Genomic DNA, 21,425 nt, shown 5'->3' on the forward strand with positions numbered 1-21,425 from the left:
TCCCTGAGCTCCGTAGCATCAGGAAACAGGAGACACCCTAGGTGACAGCTGACTCCACAGACTCGGGTGCTAGAGAGGGCGTGTTGGGGGCCCAGGCAAGGGGACGGGAAGCCCTGGGCTGTGCTAGCAGGTTGTACAGCCCTGTCTCTGTATGGGGGGCCCTGGGGGAGGCCAGAGCTCACCCCTCCAGTGGTCCTGGAATGCTGATCGTGGAAGTCTCAACCCTGCTCCACTGAAAGGTTCCAACCTCTCAGGGGGCTCGGCTTCAATACTGCATTCTGTGGTCAGGAAGTGGGGGGCCTGCACCCAGATATCCCCCACGCGGGGATGCAGTAGGAGCACCCTGTCCCCCATACTGGGGGCCCCAGAAACAAGGGTGCCGGAGCTGACCCAGCAAACTGGCAGCATAGACTTACACCCACGTGGGGTCGTGCTGGACACCGCCCTCCCCACACGTAGTGGAAGGCCCGGCTGTAAGGCCCCTGGCCGGAAGTAATGTGTATGGCTTTGGAAATGGACCATTGCTCTCTCCTCATCTCCTTTTGTGACAGGCTTCTTGTCCCCTGTGACTATTGCTTGACCTTTTCTCTTTGCACAAATGCACTGAGGGAATGTGGTTTAGAGTCACGTGCAAGGCACGTGCCTACGTGGTTGGGACTCCGGGGGTTCCATCCGGCTACGCAGTCCTGCTGCGGGCGGTGCTCCCTGTAATGCGCATCATAGAGGCGGTGCCTGCTCCGCGCAGTCCTCCGTGTGGGTTTTCCGGTTTATCGGAAGGAGCAATCGAGATCTCCGGGCTCGACCTCCTGTATTACAATCGACATAATCATGGGCAGTAGTCAGATGCCCCGAAAACTCCCCACGTGGAGTCAACTGTGGGCGACGTCATGCGGAGTGAGGGGATACCAGGAGGAATCCCGGGCGGGCCAGCAGATCCTCTGTGGTTCTTGACACATGGGGACCGCCCGGGATGGGGCGGGGGGTGCCTCGGAAACTCCCGATGCCTCCTACAAGCCTTTCAGGATGTGGAAGAGCAGAGCGCCCTGGGGAGGAAGAAAGGCCTCCGCCACGTCGCCACCCCTGTGGACTGGTTAATGTCCGCAGCGTTAGGGAGGGTGACAGAGACGGAGAGGCGGAGGCGCGTGCTGCGCGTTCAGAAGAGGAACTGAAATTAGGAAGGAACACGCGTCTCCTAACGGCGGACAGTAAGGACGCCCTAGGAAGACAATCAGAACAGACCTGGCGCCAATTACAGGACCCAGCGCGCCGCTTGGCCAGGGTACGGGGGCGACGGCTGGCACCCACCCGTATATGGCGACCGCGACACAGTCTGACTGGAATCCTCGAGAGTGGGATTCTACTGCTGAAAGGAAAGCGACTCAGGCTGAGAGATCTTTTTAAAATATATATTTATTTTTAGAGAGAGGGGAAGGGAAGGAGAAAGGGAGAGAAACTCAATGTGTGTTTGCCTCGCGCGCGCCCCCTACTGGGGACCTGGCCCGAAACCCAGGCTCGTGCCCTGACTGGGAATGGAGTCAGCGACGCCAGCCAGGACAGTCGGAGAGATCTTAATAGATGTGAACGGGGAGGTCGTAGAGGTGGAAGAAGGGAAATTCCTGGCTCGCCTGATTATGACTCAGAAGATGAAGACCCACAGCCAGGGGCGCCACGGGGCGCTCCAGTGCCACCTTGCACACCGCTCCCGTCCCAGCACAGACCTCACACTGCGCATGCCCCTGCACCCCTGCACCCCTGCGGAACTAGTAGAGCTGGCTGCTAAGTTCAGACAGAAAAGGTCCAAATCCATCACAGGGTAGCTAGTGAGGCTGTGGGATAGAGGGGCTGATGGCATTTTACTTGCGGGGGATGAATTGAAACACATGTCCTCTGTCACCCCCCCCATCCCTCTTTGAGATAAAGGATTCACTGGGCCAGAGCCCAAGCCCATCACACAACTGCTCTCCTTATGTGGCTAATGGCTGGCTGTAGGGCGGTGTGGCCCATGAGGGGGATCTACCCTCTAACCCGCACTGGACCAGTTCACTAGAACTCCAGCAGTTCATCTGGGAGCTAGGCACACGGCACCCTGTCTATAACCCACAGTCCAATGGGCCAGACATAGGAAGATTTACCGCCGGATGAGGGACTGGGCTATGCAAACAGCATCCCTGATACCTACCTTGTACACCAAGGTGGGTGAGATTTTTTTAGACTTTACTTATTTTTTAAGAGAGGGGAATATAGGGAGAGAGGGAGGAAAAATTCAATGCGTGGTTGCCTCTTGAGCGCCCCCTACTGGGGACCTGGCCCACAACTCAGGCATGTGTCCTGGCTGGGGATTGAACAAGCGACCCTTTGGTTCACAGGCCAGCGCTCAATCCACTGAGCCATACCAGCCAGGGTCAAGGCGGGTGATTCTGTACAAGAAGCGGCACAGACGGTTGCCAACCCAGTAGAAGTGGAGCTTCTGAGACAAAAGAAAAAATATGATAGGTAGAAAAGAAGGATCAAGGAAGGAACAAAGAGAACCCAGCTGTGAAATCTAAGCAGGAAGGTCCATCCAGTGAAAGTGACCCGCAAATGACTGTGCAGTGACCTGGGACTGGCCAGGGTAGATAAAGATAAGATAGACAAGAAGCCTAACTGCATTCTTGTGGCAGCAACTGAAACCTGGGCAGCAGTTCCAGCCCGTCATGACATCCACTGTCCGAACATCGGAACGGACACCGTCAGTAGGAACGATCGCATCGGCACCCCCAGAGCCGACGCCCTGCTCGGATGACATCATGGCTGCCCCCCTGGTGGAGCTGCCTCCAGCCCATCTAGAGGACAGTCCATAAGGACGGGTCTTTGTGTAGGGGGGTGGCCGGGGGACCCACTTACAGGGACCCCATGGGGACCAGAGGCCACATGCAGAACTTGCTATTTCCTGGTCCCCAAACAATGTACAGAGTGCTGGCTTTAGTTGATACTAGTGCAGAATGTGCTCTCATTTACGATGACCTGGAGAGATTTAGGGGACCCACAACTGCCATCGACACCTACAGAGGACAGTCCACATGGGTGAGGTCTGTGGCACTGACTCTTGGAATAGGACACTTACTGCCACACCCCTCGAAGGGGTGTGTTTCCCCATCCCTGAGTATATCCTAGGAACTGGCGTTCTAGCGGGCGTGCGCCTACAGACCACTGTAGGGGGAGTTTCACCTCCGAATAAGGCTTGTGAAGGCTGTTTTGAGGGGGCATGCCAGACACACCCCCGTGTCACTTCCCACTCCCCGTAGAATAGTGGCCACCAAACACTACTGCCCTAGGAGATTGGGGAGACCATGAAGAACTGGCTAGGGTGAACATCATCACAATGGCCCGCAGCCCTGAAAACTCGCCTGTGAGGCCTATTAAAGGCGGGGGCGGGGAACTTGGCACATGTCTGCACATTAGAGAGAACTAAATAAGGTGATTCCCCCTCTTTGCGGCCGTGCCTAATGTTGCTAGCCTCCTGGACCAGCTCAGCCATGGGCTGGGCACGTACCACGATGTATTAGATCGAGCGAATGCCTTTTTCTCTACCGATATTGACCCCAAAACCAGGGCCAGTTTGCCTTCACCTGGGAAGGTCGCCAGTGGACATTTAGTGTCCTGCCTCAAGGTTATGTGCACGGCCCAACTGTTTGCTGCAACCTTGTGGCTGAAGACTTAGCTGCATGGGTTGTGCCATCCTCTATGAGATTGTGCCATTACTTTGATGATACTATGCCAACCTCTGATTCTCTCTCAGAGTTAGAACACGCCACTCTGCAGCTGTGGGCTCACCCACAGGGTCGAGGATGGGTGGTCAATTCCAACAAAAGCCAGGGACCTGGATTGTCTGTCAAATTCCTGGTTATCATTCGGTCGGAAAGACAAAGGTGATGCCTGCTGCTGTGGCTGGTGTGGCTAAGTGGATTGAACACCGGCCTGCTAACCAAAGGGTCACCAGTTCAATTCCCAGTCAGGGCACATGCCAGGGTTGTGGGCCAGGTCCCCAGTAGGGGGGGGTGCAAGAGGCAACCACACATTGATGTTTTTTCCCTCTCTTTCCCTTTATCTAAAAATAAATAAACTCTTAAGAAAAAAAAAAAAGATTCAGGCTTTTCCCATCCTGCAGAACCTGAAGCAATCACAAGAATTTTCAGGGTTGGTGGGGTACTGGTGGACTTTCATACCTGGTCATGCTCAGCTAGTGCACCCTCTTTCCTGCCTCACCCACACAGGAGCCACTGGGCCTGGGGGGAAGAGCATGACCAGGGCTTTGAGGCTACTAAGCAAGGAAGGGGTGAAGACCGTACAAGCACTGGGGTGGGTAGTCATAGATCAACCTCAGGCGTGTGGTTTGGACGTCCACTTCACCCCTAAAGTCTATTCCTGGGCCGCTGGCAACAGCAAGGGTGCACCAAGGTGCCCACTGGCTTCTGGTCCCAGCATGGGAGGGAGTGGAGGCTCAATACAGCCCATTAGAACAAGTGAACAGCCCTGGCTGGTGTAGCTCAGTGGACAGAGCACGGGCCTGTGAAGCAAAATTTCACTGGTTTGATTCCCAGTAAGGGCACATGCCTGGGTTGCAGGCTAGGTCCCTGGTAGGGGACACATGACAGGCAACCACACACTGATGTTTCTCTCCCACTCTTTCTCCTTCCCTTCCCCTCTCCCTAGAAATAAATAAATATTTATTTAATAAATAAATATTTATTTAAAAAAAGAATAAGTGAACACTTTACCAGGCTCTCCTGGCCACTGAGGCCATTTCCAGACCGGCTGAGGTTCGAGTCCAAACTATCTAACCCATGGCTGGTGGGTAACAGACTTGGCAAACCGACCCACCAGCTCAGCAGCACAGACGGCTACTCTGAGCTGAGTGTGTATCTCCAGCAGAGAAGCAACCTAGCCATGAGCCTTCGGGCCAAGAATTGCAGCAGCTCCTGGGCCTAGTTATATACCGTCTTGTGCACAAAGGTCGCTGCTCCTCTTCCCGCTCCTGGGCCTACTATTAACGAGGGACAAGCCCCTGTGCCTGAGGACACCTCCTGTGGGGGCCAGCCACCCGCCTGGAGGGAGGAGGCCTACTAGCCCAGCAGGGTCGGCGTGTGGATGGAAGGTGGCTCCCGACAAAGTAGCCAATGGGCTGAATTGAGAGCTGTGCAGATAGTCAGAACCTGAGAACCTGGGCCAATGACCACCTGCAAAGACAGCTGGCTGGTGTACACAGGACTGACACTGCTGGCAGCGAGATGATTGGCAGGTGGCTGGAAACCCCCCATGGGGGCAGGGCCTGTGGAAGGACATTTATGAACATAGTCTGGAAATGGTAATAACGCTTTACCACGGCAACGGACATCAACCTCTCTGCGGCCCAGGCAATGCTGAGCCAACGACCTGGCATGCATCGGCTGTTGGAAGAGGCTCCAGGAAAGATATGGCCAAGCATCTCCACCAAAAGATCTGCCATCAAGAAAAGACTTTATGGGAAGTGGTAAAGGCTTGGGATCTATTGCTCTGTTACTCTGATCTGTGCAGAGAAGCACCCTCATCAGCTGCCCCTTCAAGATATGGGTGGCCTGTGACAGGGGAACATCCTGCTGACCTGCTGGTAGGTGGACTACATTGGCCCCCTGCCACCATCCAAGGCTCACGCCATGCCCTGACATGTGTGGACATGACTCCTGGCCTGCCGCAAGCAGACCCGTGCAAGCGGGCCACATCATGAGTCACCACCCAAGGCCTAATGTAGCTCTGTGCTGCCCATGGGACCCTGAATATCATCGAAAGCAACCAACACACCCATCTCACGGGACATCAGGTACAAAAAATGGCAGACGTCCTCAATAGAGATTGGGGGCCCATCCGCCATCAGTACCCTCCAGCCTCATTGAAAGGTACAGGGTCCTCCTGAAAGAGGAAGGCTGGCTGGAGGGCCCCTGGCCAGAAGGAATGTCTATGGCTTTGGAAATGGACTGTAATTCCCTCCTTATCTCCTTTTGCGACAGGCTTCTTGTCCCGTGTGACTGCTTTTTGACCTTTTTCTCTTTGCACGTACACACTGAGGGAATGTAGTTTTGAGTCACCCGCCAGACACAGGCCCCCTTTGTCTGGAACCCCTTCAAACACGTCTTGGATTGAGGGACGCTTGGTCCTGCTTTGCCATCTGCCACCATTGGTGCTCCCTGTACTGTGAGCAATAAAGGCTACACCTGTGCCATCCAATCCTCCTTAGGGGCTTTTCGGTTTATCTGATGAAGTGGTCGAGCTCCTGGGGCTCGACCTGCAGCTTTACACTGTCATTGACAAAGATAAGCTCAGCCCGATCTACCAGAGAGGACGTCCCACCTGCTGACCCACAGCCCCGTTGTACGTATTCCCCGCCCACCATCACCGCCTCTATAATCCGGTGCGCGGCTCGCCCCGCCCACCGTCCGGTGGGTGTGTCCCAAGCTCCGTCCAGCCCCGCCTTGTGGGCGGGGCTCCCAAGCTCAGTCCCGCCTACTGTGTGCTCAGTTGCAGTCTTGCTGGCGCAGCTTCGACCCGCCTGGTGGACCTGTCTGCGGGCGGGGCTCGCGCCGCCGCTCAAACGAGTGCGGGTTTCACACTGCCGTAGTTGGAGTTCTCGGTGCGGTAGGCTTGCGGCACGCTGTAGATGCCGGGCACAGGCTTCCAGTGGGGGCCGCCCCAGGGAAGCTCCAGCGGGCAGAAACGGTCAAGCCGGCGGAGCGGGTGCAGTGGGGCGCTGTAGGACTCCTGAGCCAGAGGGAGCGCCCCGCGGTGCGGCACAGCAGGCGTCACGGGGCGGGCACGGGGCACGCGGGTCCGAGAGGAGCGCGGACAGGGCGGCTGCTGCGGGCCGTGGCCCCACACCTTGGGAGTCTCCTCGAAGTTCCAGTAGCTCAGCGAGTCCTTGCCGGGGTATCCGAGCAACTCCTTCCTGTTGGGGGGAGGCAGGGTGGGGAGAGCACAGCTGAATCCTCTGGAGGAGTCTGAGGATTCAGACCTCGGGGCCTGAGGAGGCAGTAGAACCGAACCCTCCTGTGTTGTGAGGAGTCGGGGGCCACTTAGAAAGAATGGGGCTGGGGACTCCTAGCCTGGATTCCTGGGTGCTGGAGGTACGTAAGCGCCGGGAATCTGGGGTTTTCGCAGCCTTGGGATGGAGTATCTGGGGACTCGAATGCCAAAGGAGTCCCGCCCCACACCGGCTGGGCCCTGCTCCTGGCTCCCGAAATGGCTGGTGGGCCCTCGCAGGCTTCGTGGTCCTGAGGCTTGACGCTTAGAAACACCTGGGCGCTAAAAACAAGGTAGGGTCTGGGGTCTGACCTTCTGGTTCTAAGTCAGAGAGGGGGAGGCGACACCAGGGGACTAGGTTCCACCAGCCTCCGAGGGGCGGTGCAGCGCAGCGGTTATTGCCGATGGAGAGACCCCGGCTCACTTGGAGTAGGCGCGGAAGTCCCGGGCCGAGGTGGACAGATAGAACTGATGGCGGTCCAGGACGCTCTGGTCGGGTCCTGTGAAAGGCTGGCCCACCAGCTTGGGGTTCTTCATCCAGGGGAGCAGGGCCTGAGGGGGATCGGGCAGGAGGAATGCCCCCAAAGAGACTTCATTAGCCCGTTCGAAGCCTTGGGTCCCAGAATCAGAAGTCCTCCTGACCCACCGATGCCAGGGCACGTACACTCTTCGATCCCCATGTCAGAAGGCTTACTGGGGTTCCTCCGATCCCAAACGCGTTCTGCCTGTCACAGAAAAGAAAGCCAAGCCCCCCCCCCCCACCCGATTTACACTTCCCTTGTTCTGCGGCTGGAATTAAGCCACACCTTGGCCGACAAGTTCTCCTAGCTTCATCCATTCTCAGAAAGCCTAACCCGCCTCTGCCACCCCTCCCGCCAAATACCCAAGACCAGTGTTCTGGCTGGCTCCGCCCCAGCCTCAGAACCCCCTCGTAAACCGCCTCCGCATTTGCTAGTTGCGCCCCCCAACCTCACAGCTGGGATTTCGGGTCTTCAGTCCCAGTCTCCAAAGGGCCAAGCCCCTTCCCCTTATCCCTTGTGCTCCTTATTCCGCCCCAGATCTTTTAGCCACGCCTCCAGGCTAAAAATCCCTTCTGACCCCGCCCCAGGGACTCAGTCCGGTCGCTAAGGTGTATAAACGGCCCTTCTGACCCGCCCCAGGAGCTCCAAGCTCTGTCTGCCCGCGCCCACGGGGTCTTCCCCGCTACCTGAGAAGGGCCCCCACTGTGGCGGTCCGCAGGCGCCGGGGGCTGGGGCGCGGGGTAGCCGGTGGCGCCCTGGTCCAGGTCGGGCCAGCGGGTATACTGCGCCCTCATCTCGCTGCACTGGCGCTTTGTGATCAGAGGGAGGCGCCAGCTGTGGTGCCTGAGCTGCGGAAAGGGGGATGCGGGCACCCAACGTGAAGGCTCCATGGACAGAACTACGGTCCTCGGCCCTGTCCCCACCGCGGACCTGGGCATCCCAGAACCTCACCTTTTCCCCTAAATCCTTGATCCCTATAACCCGCGCGGGGTCTGCAGGTTCTGGGGCCCTGGGCTGCGCGTAGGGCCCGCCGTAGGTCTTGGGCACAAAAGCCGAGCCAGAAGTTGTCTCCCATCTGTTGATGACCTCGTCGAAAGCCCTGATGTGCAAACCCTGCTTTGCGGCTGGGGGCAGGGGCTCCGCCTCGGTGGACTGGGCAGAAGGCGTGGGACATCAGATGCAAACACCCAGGCGCCTGGCCCGCCAGCCCTGACCTCCCCGCGTCGGTCCCCGGCCCTTCCCGCTCTCCAGTTCCAGGCATCCAGGTCCCCTGGCCCGTCCTCGATGGACCCGGGACTCGGAGACCCTCCTGCTTCAGTTAGGAATCCAAGCCACCAATCCTCCTTTCCTTCAGCAAGGTGTCTGGACCTCTGGGCCCCTCCTCCTTCAGACACAGGAGTCGGGACTTCCAGGTGAGGAACCTAGGAGTCCTCTCACCTGGAGGGTAGGCGGGGGAAAGGGCGCGGGTGGGATAATGTGGTGGGCCACACCGCTGCTGGTGAGATGCCACTGCGGCCAGCATCCAGGCAGCTCGGTCCCAGAGATGGGGGGGCAGGGAGGGCCACAGCCCGGAGCTAGGCTCCGGCCGGCCATGATCCCTCCCCCTCCCTGCAGCCAAGCGGGAGGTTTGTTGTTGCTGTTGCCCTGGGTGACAGAACCCGCCCTCGCTGAATCCAGCCAATGGAGGGCCTGCCGGCGTGTGGATGGGTACAGAGAGAAAAAGACCCTGGCGCTCCGGGACTGGGGTTTTGACAAAGGGAGCAGAGACCCCAAGAGGATCACAGAAACTTAGAAAAGTTGAGGGGGGGGGTAGACCCGGACAGAAAGGCAGACACGGGGAACAGGGGAAATTAGAAGTTCAATTTTAGAGTTTTAGAGACAGAGACCCCTGGTGCAGGTGGAGGGGGACCAAAGAGGGGACAGCAGACAGGGAGACAGAAACCAGATCGGGGGCGGTCAGAGATCTAGGGAGCAGGGAACAGTCTGGGCAGAAACCCAGAGGGAGAGGATGGAGACCACCCAGCACATCAGAAAATCTATGAGGAACACTCCCAGCCCCCAGCCCTATAGGGTCCCAGCCCTCCCAGCAGCCCGCCCCCTCAGCCAGGCCTGTCCACCTGGGGCTAACAATGTCCCCCGGGCTGCCCCTCCCTCCCCGCGAGTGCAGCGTCAGCGTCAGCTTTGTCTGTCCTGCTGCCTTTGATTTGGCTGAGAACTTCCACCTGGGCATGGGGGTGGGCAGAGCGAGAGACCCTGGGAGCAATACACAGGGAAGTGCTAAGCCGCAGAGCCAGTGGGGGGCGGGGCGGAAAGAGCTTTGATGGACGAGAAGAAACACAAGAATGGGTGAGAGACGGCGACCAAGAAACAGAGACAGAAAAAGAGCTACTGTCCCAAAGACAAGAGACAGGAAGTGAGAAGAGACAGGGAGGGAGCAGAAGAAAAAGAGAATAGAACTGCAGACCTGGAGCAGAGATGTAGCCGCAGAGGCTGCCCCACCCTTCTTCCCAGGGCCTCAGTCTGTGATGGTGCGGGATTTCCCTGCCCTCAGCCCGCAGTTGGCTGTCTAATGAAGCCTGTGTGTTGTTAACAGGCGTGAGGCTGTGGAGTGGGAATACGTGAAGGGGTGCCCTGAGGAGGGGTCGAGGCCCCGGCTCCTCAGCCCCCAATAACTCATCCTGCCAACCCATTCTGCAGACAGGGAAAACTGAGACTGCCTTCCCGTCCCCTCACTCGGGCTTCTAGGGTCCCCTCTCCTGTTGGGTTGTTCTGGCCTATTAGTGTCCAAATGACCCCCGATCCTCGCCAGGGGTCAGGGCAATGGGTCAGAACCTCACACCCTCCTTGAGCTGGACGATGTTACTGTTTATTTCTTTCCCAATGTGGGGTAAAGGTCGAGACAGGGAAGGGTGGTGGAAACCTGACTCTAAGTCCTCACCAGGGCCAAATTCTCTAGCATCCTGACCTCCTATCTTGCATACCTACTGTGACAGGTAGGTCACTATCTCAAAACAGAGCATTCTTGCCCCATCTGACCTAGTACACTTCCCATTCGAATTCTAGCTTCCAGCCAGTTGCTTACACATTCCAGTTTTTATGCTCCCCAGCTCACTCCTTGGCATGGTCCCTCCTTATCATTCTCTCCGAGATGGGCCAGGTGATGTCCCCTGAGATCACACAGTCAGCAACTTAGAAGCCAAAGGCCTCCAGGGTCAAATCCACCAAGTTGATCTGACAAGTTGTGTATTAGAGCTGACAAACAGTAGTAGGCAGTCAGAAAATACTGGCTATCATCATCATCATTACTCTCGGGGTCACAGGAGGACTCCTATTCATCCTTCAAAACCCCATTTGGTTTTGTCTTACACAAATTGTACAGACTGAGCTCTCCAAATCAGAGAGCTGTGATTTTTGTGACTATTTAACCAGTTCCCAAAACGAGGCCCAGAGCAGCCAGGTCCCGACTGAGGTCCCCCAGCGGCCAGCTCTTTCTTCCTCTGCTTGTGCAGTTCCTGGGCACGGGCCTCAGGCCCGGCCAGTCCGGCTGAGGAGTGTGCAGACGCAGGCGGTGTCGATTCGAATCCATCGCCAGCCCACACGGCCCTGAGCATCGGTGGTCAATGCCCGCACATAGGACTGCTTGGCCTTACACTCGGACACCCAGTGCCTCCGGTCCACGCCCCGGCAGCCCCCTCCACCTGCACCGGGGCCACCTTCCCCCGTGTTGTCAGCCTTGCAGCGGGTCTCAAAGAAATACTGGCGGAGGGGACTGCCGCCAGCCGCTGGCACCTCGCCCAGCACCTCCACCTCGCGCCCACGCAGGTCCACAGCAGTCCGGCGGTCTGTCACCCAGCTGCTGACTGCGTCGCACACAGCCAGCTCTCCCCGGCGACTCGCGGGTGCTGTCTCGCTCACCCCTCGCCGGGTGCGGTTAGCGGGGCTGCCCGGGGGCTCCCCGAAGGCCCCGGCCTCCAGCAGGAAGAGCAGAGGGGGGCCTGCGGGGGCACCCCTGGACAGCACTACTCGGGGTGACAGGAGGTCCCACTCAGGGGCCGGAAATGGGGGCAGTGGCGAAGGCGGGGGGTGGGGTTCCACTGGGACACAGGGGAGGAGGCTGAGGAGGAGGATGGGGAGGGACCATGAGGGGTGGGGGCGCATCTCGCTGAACACCTGGGGGGGGAGAGGAGAGGTGGAGTTAGCAAAGAGGGTAACAAACCGAGGGGGGGCCTGCATGCCAGAACCACTAGGGGGCCTTTGTTCTAGAACCTCGGGGGACCCTATATCCTAGGATTGGATGATGCCCACCTTCCAGATTATTCTACTACTATTACTACTAATAATTATAATTATTCTACTACTATTACTAATCATGGCCAGCAACTGGGGAAATACAGGCTCAGAGAGGTTAGCAACTTGCACCAGGTCACACAGCCAGCAAATGCTGGAACTGGAACCTGGGTCTGAGCCACTGCACCCTGCCACACTGCTTCTGCAACCCCAAGGGACCCTAAGTCCCACAGCCTAGAGGAGGTCTGAGGTCCCGAAACTCTGAGAAAGGCCAGTTCTGGAATTCTCGGGTGACCCAACTTCCGCTCAAAACTGCCGGTTACAGGGCAAGACAAGTCAGTTGGGGCCTCAGTTTCCCTGGCTGTGAAATTGACCTGGGGCTGGGAGATGCAGGCGGAGGTGTGGGTGTACTGCCTGTTCTCTACAACATTCTGGAAGCCCGTGGTTCTGGGAAAGGGTGGTTACCGGACCTGTCAGCACCTACTCCACCTCCGAGCTTCCGGGCTGGGGGCCCCCAGGCTCCAGGGGGCCCCGGTGGGGGACACAGGCGGTCCCCTCCTTCCTGACATCTCAGTCGAGGGAGGGGGTCAACTACCTAGGGGAAGAAGGGAAGCGGCAGGTTATATAGGCAGGTGGGGGAAGGGGCCTGAACCCCTGACGCTCCCCTTCCAGGGTTCCTTTTAAAGCGTAGGGTACCCAGGAGTCGAGGCCACGCCCCCTTTCCTGAGCGTCCCCCCCGCCCGCCCCTTCCCTACCCAGGTGATGGCTCCTGGCTGCGATGGAAAGCAGATGGGGGAGGAGAGGGGAGGGGAGAGGCTGGAAAAGATTACATCCTCCTCGGCCCATTCATCTCTCAGACAGGGTGGGGGTGGGGCCGGTCTGGACACCCGGGTTCCCGAGGGCCCACACTCAAGAAGCCCTGGGTCCCCGAGGCTGCTTCCTGGAATGTTTTCCCCACACAGGACAGGCCAGGGCCCGTCCAAGACTCCTGCTCCGCATACCTGGAGAGGCTGCCTGCCCCGGCTGGGAGATGAGGAGTGGGAAGGTGGGGTGTGAAGAGGGGCGCGCGCGGGACCCGGAGTGTAGGTCCCCGGCTGCCTCTTCCCTAAGACCCGGGAGTCCTGGGTCTCGGCTGCCTGGTCCCTTGGTGTCCAGTCCCCCTGCCCCCTACCCCTCGGAGGCAGGAGTCCAGGCCCCCCGAATCCCTCCTCCCGCACACCCAGGAGTTCTGCAGTTCAGGGCCCCTCCTCTCCAGGAGCTCAGAAACACGGACTCCCAAAAGATTCGGACTGAGGGTCCGGACCCTTGAGACCCCTCGCGGGGAACCTGGCGCTCCGCGGAGACCTGTCTCTCCTGCCTCAGTTTCCTCCGCCAAGCCCCGCCCCCGCCGGCCCCGCCCACGTCCCTCCCTACCCGGGGGCAGGGCGACCCGGACGCCGGATCCCGCAGGAGGAGGCGCCGAGGCTCTTACCTGGGGCGCCCTCCTCGGCTCCCTCGGCTGCCCCTGGCGCGGCGGCGCCTCCTCCTCTTGCTCTTCGGCTGCAGGGACGCGCGCTCGCTCGCCGGCTCCTCGCTGCACACGCTCCGGAGGGCCCGGGTCGGGGGCGGGGGCGGGGCGGCGCCGGACGGCGGAGGAGGGGCCGGGGGATCCCGCCTTCCACACGCGGGCCGGGACCTCGGAAGCCCGGCCTGGCTCGCTCAGCCCTCCGCCCGCCGCGGTCCCAGGAGTCCGGGCCTCCGGACCCGGGAGCGGAGACCCCCAGCGTCTCCTCCCTCAGACCCAGGAATCCAGGCCCCCAGTCCCCTCCTCCCTCGGACCCTGGAGTCCGAGCCCCCAGCCCCTCCTCCCTCGGACCCGGGAGTCTGGGCTTGGGATTCCTTTGCATTCTCTTGCCAGTGATGTGTCAGTCCCCAGGCAGATTCCCACCCTCTGCTCTCAGCCTCACTTTCCCAGGAGCTCCAGGCCAGACATTAACCAGCTGGGCTCGGGCAGTGATAAGGCCCCAGGCCGGGGAGACAGTGGATGTGGGGGGCTTCTCCCACGTAGGCTCCTCTCCTGGAATTTCCTGGGTGGGGATTGGGGAGAGGGTCCTGTCCTGAACTGAGATAAAAGAAGGTCAAGGTATTATAGGGCTTGGAGACAGATATGGTTTGGGAACAGAACGATCTGAAAGAAACAAAGTGAATAGTGACGGACGTGAAGGGAGGTGGGTAAAAGGTACAGAAACGGAGAGGAAACGGGGGCAGAGTCCAAGGGAAAGAGGGGGACAGAAAGCCAGAGAGAGAGAGAGAGAGAGAGGGGACATAAACCCAAAGAGAGGAGACAGGCACCTGGAGAGAAGGGGGGCAGAGACCCGGAGAGGCAGACAGAGACCTTAGACTGGGACCCAGGAGCTGGAGTCTGGGACAGCCCTGTCTCAGGGCCCTTCACCAGCACCCCCCCCCCCGAGTTATTTTCAGGAGGGAAGTTGACACTTGCCTTCTGGGGGGAGGGCATCCCATTCCCCCCCTCCTAAATATAGCATGGCAAGGTGGCAGGAAGGGTGTCCCCGATGAGGGTGTTCCCCTCCGCTGTCCCCCATCACAGCCAAGGTAGCACAGAATGCAGCCACAGTTGCTTATTGGGGGTGGGGGAGGGGCGCTTCCCAGGCTTTGAGTGTCCAGTGGAGTCACCTCCCTGACCTCTCCACACTCCTTCCCATCCCCGAGCACCCAGCATGTCCCGCTCCTGCCACAGGCAGTCTGTGGCTCCTGGGGCTCCGGCCGGATGGGCTGGGAGAGGAAGTAAAGAGGAGTCACTGGGCAACAGTTTCTGTCCCCCTCCTGTGGGTCTTCGTCCCCCTCCCTCCCCCGGTTTCTGACCCACTCCCAGTCCGCTGCCCTCCCTTCTTCTGTCCCCCCCCCCCCGTGGGTGTCTCTCTCTTTGCGTCCGTCCCTGTCCTCTCCGCCTGTGTCTCCTCCTCATGGGGCCTCTCTGTGCTGGGCCCTGTGCCTGCCTCCAAGACTCTGCCTGGGTCTGTCACCATTGAGGGGGTCTGTCCTCAGTTCCGTCTCCTGGTGTGCCTTTCTCTCCATTTCCAAGCGAAGTGACAACCCAAAGGTTATATTATTTCTGACCTTTATCGAACTCTTCCCACAGTCTGTACCTCCTCCTATCTCTCTGCGTAAAAAGGGAGTTGGATCGAGTCGGGGTGCGGCACGGAGGGCCTCGCTGCGTTCTGAGTCGCCAGTTCCTTTCTGATGGGTCAGCCTGGTGCCTCTAAGATTTCATATGATCCAAAAAAAAAGGGGGGGTTGTTACCCCTAAAAATAACAACAAACACAACAACCACACTGTGTAAATCACTGGGGTTTTAATAAATTAATATGAGTAAAGTATTTGAATGACGCCTGGCACCCAGGAAGCCCTGTATGTGTTAGCGATTTCACCACCCCCCTCCCCCTCCTCCAAATGCCCTCTGTACTGAAAGACCCCACGCGGTGTTTGGCTTCGTGACCTTGGGGGACACCCTCCCCCCTGAGCCTCAGTTTCCTTGTTCACGGGGCTGTTTGGACTCAGGAGGGCCTGCACATACCAGCAGGCTGACGAGACACGTGGGGTCGGGCAGACTGCCACAAGCCCTGGCCCCTGGTGACAGTGACGGGCTGCCTGACCTTGGAAAGCCACTCTCATGCTCTTAAGACTCAGGTTTCCCTCCAGTTTGTCTGACAGCATTCCTGGGCCTCGGGAAGATGGGGCGGCGTGACCCAGTGTGGGATTCTGTGGGATGGAGACTCCACAGATCTCTCGGACTTGGCGACACTGACTTGTGCTGCCGTTTTCTTCTCTGGTTCTCTTTCTCTCGGGCACTCTGGTCTGCCTCCAGCTCTGGGTGTCTGCCTCTCTCTGTCTCTGGCACCCTGACAACCTGCTCTGGGTCTCTGTCTCCCTCTTGATTTGGGTTTCTGCCCCCTTCCCTCTGGGTCTGTCTTTCCTCCTTGCTGAGTCTCTGCTGCTCACTCATTGTGTCTTTCTCCCCTGTGTTCTGGGTTTTTCTCTTTCTCAGAGTCTCTGTCCCCCTCCTCTGGGTTTCTGTCGCCTGCCCCCCCCCCCCCCGCCATGTCTGGACAAAGTGCGGACAGTGTCTCCCTCCCTCCACCTTCCCTGGTGGCTCTGATGTCCATGTCTGGAAGCAAAACTGTAGGCGAGGACAGAGAGCAAGAGGGTTTCCACGGCAAAACAAAGCAGGTGTGCAATAAACAGAAGGAGCGTCCGGCTTGGTTTGCCTTCCAGACTCCACCACAGCACATTCGCTCCCCAATACACGAATCCCCCTCAGTGCTGATGTCCCTGGGTGCTACCACTCCATCCAGAGCAAACCCTCATGGCCAACTCAACCCAGCATTCCTACCAGACCCGCCATGGCAAATTCAGTGCAGCTCACCTTGGCCTGGCCCCTACAAACCGGCCCTGTGAGACTCCCGCGGTCCTACAATTGGATACGGCTCAGGTCCACGTAGCCCCGAAAAACGTCCGGCAACACACCGCTACATAATTCAACTCAATGGCACCCTGCAAGACTCCTGTGGTCAGACATTTCCACCCAACTGACGCTAATGTGACCTAGAAAGCTCACATTCTATCCCTTTGACTCTGCGGATTTCTACGTGACTCACAAGTTCACAGGACCTAAAATAACACAGCCCTACAAGAATCCCAAAGCCACACAACTTCCAACATGTCTCGACTCCGCAACACCATGCACAAGCACGCCATCAGTCCCAACAATGCCCTGGGTGGCCACCTCGCTTAACCCACCACGGCCCTAGGGGACTCGTAAAACCCACGGAATCCGGCGCGAGGCAGTCAGACAACTCACCCAGACTCACAACCCAGCCTGACCCAACCCAACCCAACAGAGAACAAAGAAACTCACAAAACTGCGGGACTGGCTCTATTTCGTCGCTACCCTGAAGGCCCCACAGCCTTCTGAAAACCAATGCAAAACTCTGTCTCAGCTTCAGCGTAACCCACTGACACTCGCTGCCACCTAAGGGACCTACAGGAGTACCAAACCGCAACTCAAGACCCGATAAGACTCAGCGTTCCTCAGCTCATTGCCATTTAACCTAGTTCGTCCTAAACCCAACCCCCTCCCCCTGACCCTCCCCTCCTTCCTCCCTCCCGCCTCCCTCCCTCCACGGAAATGTGAGGTCCTGCCGGCCTCCACTCTCCCTCACACCGCAGTGACCAGGTGTTTTCCTGGGGGTGGCCAGAGGGGAGGTGCTAGCTCGGGCACCTCTCCATCCACCAATCCCCCATTGACCTTGCCCTCCAGCGGGCCACAGGGCTGCGTGTCCACGTGGCTGTACATCCCGGCCTCTTCGCCCTCTGTCTCTCGGTGGTAAAAGTAGCTGAAGTTGGAGACAATGACGGGCACGGGCAGGGAAATGGTCAGCACGCCAGCGATGGCGCACAGAGAGCCCACGATCTTGCCGCCCACGGTGACGGGCGCCATGTCCCCGTAGCCGACGGTGGTCATGGTGACCACCGCCCACCAGAAGGACTCAGGGATGCTGGTGAAATAGGAGTCTTCCCGGTCGACTTCAGCAAAGTAGACGGCGCTGGAGAAGAGGACCACGCCGATGAAGAGGAAGAAGATGAGGAGGCCCAGCTCACGCATGGAGGCCCGCAGCGTCTGGCCCAGGATCTGCAGGCCCTTGGAGTGCCGCGACAGCTTGAAGATGCGGAAGACACGCACCAGCCGGATGACTCGCAGGATGGCCAACGACATGGCGGGCTGACCCACACCCCGCTGCTGGGCCAGCTCGGTGCCCAGAGCCACAAAGTAGGGCAAAATGGCCACGAAATCAATGAGGTTCATCACGTTCTTGAAGAAGACTGTCTTGCTCGGGCAAACCAACAGACGCACCAGTAACTCGAAGGAGAACCAGCAGATGCAGAGCGTCTCCACCACGAAAAACGGGTCGTCGAAGGGCGTGCGAGCTGGGGGTCCAGGGACGGGGCTGGAGCCATTCAGCCGACTGGGGAGCTGCAAGAAGGAAGGGCTTCAGGGAGGACTCCACACCAGGGCTGGGACTCCCTGGAACGGCCATGTTCGTTGTTGAAATATCCAACTGCTGATCTACAAATTGGCCGACAGCTGCTGTCCCCAAGGCAACCAGTGACCCAGCTCTCATAGACTCTTTCCCACGACCCCAGGACGGCTGATTCTGTGGTCCCTCATCCTTCACTGGTGGGGCCTCCGGAAATGATGCTTGAGCGAGGTTCGACCTCATCCATTCCAAAGCCGTCCCCCAGCATCGGTTTTCAAGGCAGGGAGGGTCCCTGGTGTGGCCCCACTTGCTTGTGCACTGCCCTGCCCTCCCAAACCAAACCCAGCCCAGACTACAATGGTTAAAGACTTTTCTGCCTGCCAAACTCCGGGGCCCCTCCTCTCACAGCTCCAGCCCAATTTCCTTTAGGATAGATTCCTGCTACCCTAAGACCTCAGGACCCACCTCAGCCGCTTTCCTCAGGCCGGACTCTCACCACCTCCGGGCCATCCTTCCCGCACAGACCCCACATTTTGCAGGCTCTCCTTCCATCCCCAGCTTAGGTTTCTTAAGGTACCTGCAGCCTTCTCCCGTCTGGCTGAAGCCACGTTCCTCACTTAGCTTAACCCTGCCTTCTGATAGGGCAGGTCTTTCTATTCAGACCCTCAGGCCCCGCCCCCTTAAAATCAGTGCTTCAGCGCCCCCCTGTTTTGATGGTCGAGTCCCCTGACAGGCCCTGGGCTGGTTGCTTATTCCTCAAAGCCCCCCGGGTTTACCTTTGAATGGTCGGGTCCTCCCACCGGACCCTTAATGCCCCGCCCACTCAAACCAGACCCGACCTTCCTGATAGGCCCCGCCTCCCACGGGCCCTTAGTCTGATTTTGATTGGCCAGACCCCCGTGCTCTCCGCCCATCTCCTCCCCAACCCCGCCTCTCTCCACTGAGGCCCCGCCTCTCTCCCCCGAGGCCTCGCCTCCTCACCGGTCCCGCGGCAGCCACGGCGGCTAGTGGCTTGTCGCGTTCGTCGCGGAAATCGGGCAGCGTCTCCAGACAGAAGACGACGATGGAGACGAGGATGACGAGCACAGAGACGACAGCGAGCACGCGCGCGGCCTGCGAGCTCTCGGGGAACTCGAAGAGCAGCCAGAGCTGGCGAGCGAAGGCGCGGCTGGGCAGGGGCCGCTCCGGCGGCACCGGGCAGCCCTCGTCCTCGCGCAGGCGCGCCAGCGCCGCCGCGCCCAGCCCGTAGAAGGCCACCTCCTCCAGGAAGACGTCGAGGGGCACGTGCGCCGGCCGCCGGAGCCGGCCGCCGGACTGGTAGTAGTAGAGCACGGCGTCGAAGCTGGGCCGGTGCCGGTCGAAGAAGTATTCTCGGCGCGCGCCGTCGTAGAAGCGGCTTCGGCGCGCCGGGTCCCCGAGCAGCGTGTCTGGGAAGCGGCTCAGGGTGCGCGCCCGCGTCTCGAACCGCAGCCCGGCCACGTTGAGGACCAGCCGCTCGCAGCAGCCGCAGGGCGGCGGGCACCGCGGCTCCATGGCGCGCGCAGCCCCGGACACCCGCGGACGGACGTGTGGCCCCGACGCCCGACCCGTCCCGGCCCCACCTCGGCCGCCGCCGCCGCCGCCCCAGCCTGGTGTCCGATGTCCACGCGTAAAAATAGCCCGGCCCTCCGGCCAGGGCGCGGGGGAGGGGGCGCCGTGACCCCGGCGGGGCAGAGGGCAGCCGCGCGCCCTCTGCCGGGGCGCCCGCCTTTCCTCGCGACTCGGCCACCCGCGAGCTACGCTTTCTCCGCGCCTATTCTGCTTCCTGGTCCCCTTACCCTCCGTCTGTCCATAGCCCGGGGTCTCTGCCTCTCCAGGTTTCCATGAGTGTCCCTCGCCTATCTGTCTGTCTGTCTGTCTTCTGTCTCTCTCTTAAATGAGGGTCTGAGACCCTCTGTTGGAGTCACAAATTTCCACCCATGTCTCTCATTCTCTGCATCTGGCTTTGGCCTTGAGTTGGGTCCCTGTCAGGGATGTGTCTCTGAGTGTTTTTATGCGACAATTATCTCCGAGTTTCCCCGCCCTGGGGGCCTCTGTCTTGGCGTCTCCAATCTGCGTTTTTGTTTTGAACCTTGTTTCTCGGGAGTCTGTCTCTGTTTACCTGTTGTGTCCCTTGGCCTGTCTCTCCCCTGTGTCCCAGTGACTCTGCTTATTTTTCTGGGGCTCTTCCCTCTCATTCTCGCTCAGTCCTCTGTATGGATCGCTGCCTGTGAGTTTCTCTGGGGCGCCGCTTGGGTCTTTTTCTTTCCCTGAATTACGACATTCTCAGGGTCTCTGGAGTCATCTCTCTGAATCTCTCCGACCACCGGTCTTAGGTCGGTTCCACCACTCTCTTCCCGGTGGTTGCCTGGTCCTGGGCCTTTCCGGCAGCTGCAAACCACGGGCATGCGCACCCCTCACCCGGTGCTCTCGCTAGGGTCTCTCCCGGGGTCTCCACTGGGGTTCTTTGCCAGATACTCTGAGACCCAGGGAGACCTGAGCTGGATAGCCTTGAATGATGCCAAAGGCAGCCGGGCCTGCCAGGAGCACGTGGGGGTGGGCTGAGGCGACGTCGCAGGGTCACTCGGAGAGACCAAAGGACAGACAGAGGATGGCCTTCCAGCCGCTGGTGTCCTGTGACATCGCGTAAAAATAGCTCCATCGGTTGGGCTTGGCGGGTCCCGGGGTGGTGGTGGGGGTGGCGAGTGGGATTGGTCACCTGGACTCCTGGGAATGCGGTCCCGGGCGCCCTCTGCTGGGCAAGTGGAGAGAGACAGCAAAGGTTATCACTCCCTGCGAGTTCCCGCACTCACTCTTCCTGTTTACAATTTCTTTCTAGGATGCTATGTCACTCTTCATCTGGATTTCTGTGTCCTGCTCTCTGGGTCTCTCTCCTCCCTCTCTCTGTATCTGCCGCTCTCTTTCATGGCCCTTGACCGTCCTTGGTCTCCAGATCTCTGTCCCCCCATCTCTCTGGTCTCTTCTTTCCCTTTCTCTCTGGTCTCTCTCTCTCCTTTTTTTCTCTCATTCCCCAAGGCCACTGAACTCTGTCAACAGACCCCTGCCTCCTCCCTGCGGCCCTGCCTCTTACGCCCACCTCCCACTGGACCTGGAGGTGGCTGCTTCTCCTAGCCACTTCCAGTTAATACTCCCTCCCTCATCTCCTTTGAAGCCCAAGTAGTTCATGGTCAACCTTCACACCCATCCCTAATGAACTCCCCTTTCCCTTCTGGCCTCTCCCGCTCTCTCAGGGAAGGTTCCCAATCCCGGCTCCCTACCCATCACTCTGAATCACGGTCATAATGCTTAGTAATGTCAATAATCCCATCGATGATCCTGCTAAGACCTGGCCTGCCCTGGGTTATCTTTTCCCAAAAGGATCTTATTCCTTGTTTTACTAAGTAATCCAGAGCCTTGCCACGCTGTATCTGGAGGAGCCCTTGCCAGTTCCTTTTGGGAACTCCTCTGACCTACAGACCGTCTCTGAAGGGAAGCCATGTGATTTCTGAGGTGGAGACATAAAAGGCAACGTTC

At 59.1% G+C, this 21,425-nt stretch overlaps 3 protein-coding genes across 3 annotated transcripts; all 3 read right to left on the minus strand.

The window, feature by feature from the left end:
* Positions 1-6,600: 6,600 nt before the first annotated feature.
* On the minus strand, positions 6,601-9,143 carry LOC128626589 (uncharacterized). The gene is made up of 5 exons (XM_053659668.1): positions 8,988-9,143; positions 8,502-8,702; positions 8,237-8,398; positions 7,454-7,581; positions 6,601-6,955 (listed from the first exon to the last, which is right to left on the minus strand). The coding sequence occupies exons 1-5, from the start codon at positions 9,141-9,143 to the stop codon at positions 6,601-6,603; spliced, it is 1,002 nt and encodes a 333-aa protein (XP_053515643.1).
* Positions 9,144-10,937: 1,794 nt separating this feature from the next.
* NTF4 (neurotrophin 4) lies at positions 10,938-11,708 on the minus strand. The gene has a single exon (XM_037140852.2). The coding sequence runs from the start codon at positions 11,706-11,708 to the stop codon at positions 11,076-11,078; it is 633 nt and encodes a 210-aa protein (XP_036996747.1). The 3' UTR covers positions 10,938-11,075.
* A 5,328-nt stretch (positions 11,709-17,036) lies between these two features.
* KCNA7 (potassium voltage-gated channel subfamily A member 7) lies at positions 17,037-19,443 on the minus strand. Its single transcript, XM_037140849.2, has 2 exons — positions 18,855-19,443; positions 17,037-17,869 (listed from the first exon to the last, which is right to left on the minus strand). Exons 1-2 carry the CDS (start codon positions 19,404-19,406, stop codon positions 17,054-17,056), a joined length of 1,368 nt encoding a protein of 455 aa, XP_036996744.1. The 5' UTR covers positions 19,407-19,443; the 3' UTR covers positions 17,037-17,053.
* Between the last annotated feature and the right edge of the window lie 1,982 nt (positions 19,444-21,425).

The sequence above is a fragment of the Artibeus jamaicensis genome, unplaced genomic scaffold (genome assembly GCF_021234435.1).
Source record: "Artibeus jamaicensis isolate MK-2021 breed Jamaican fruit bat unplaced genomic scaffold, CSHL_Jam_final scaffold_804, whole genome shotgun sequence".
In the NCBI taxonomy this organism is placed as follows: Eukaryota; Metazoa; Chordata; class Mammalia; order Chiroptera; family Phyllostomidae; genus Artibeus; species Artibeus jamaicensis.

Bases quoted from the DNA above. Each gene is read 5' to 3' on its own strand.
- KCNA7 (XM_037140849.2), bottom strand. From the start codon at position 19,406: ATGGAGCCGCGGTGCCCGCCGCCCTGCGGCTGCTGCGAGCGGCTGGTC. The intron at 17,870-18,854 runs GTGAGGAGGCGA...TCCTTCTTGCAG, and splicing joins CCGTGGCTGCCGCGGGACCG to CTCCCCAGTCGGCTGAATGG.
- NTF4 (XM_037140852.2), bottom strand. From the start codon at position 11,708: ATGCGCCCCCACCCCTCATGGTCCCTCCCCATCCTCCTCCTCAGCCTC.
- LOC128626589 (XM_053659668.1), bottom strand. From the start codon at position 9,143: ATGGCCGGCCGGAGCCTAGCTCCGGGCTGTGGCCCTCCCTGCCCCCCC. The intron at 8,703-8,987 runs GTGAGAGGACTC...CCTTCTGCCCAG, and splicing joins TTCCCCCGCCTACCCTCCAG to TCCACCGAGGCGGAGCCCCT. The intron at 6,956-7,453 runs GTGAGCCGGGGT...TCCCCCCAACAG, and splicing joins GACTTCCGCGCCTACTCCAA to GAAGGAGTTGCTCGGATACC.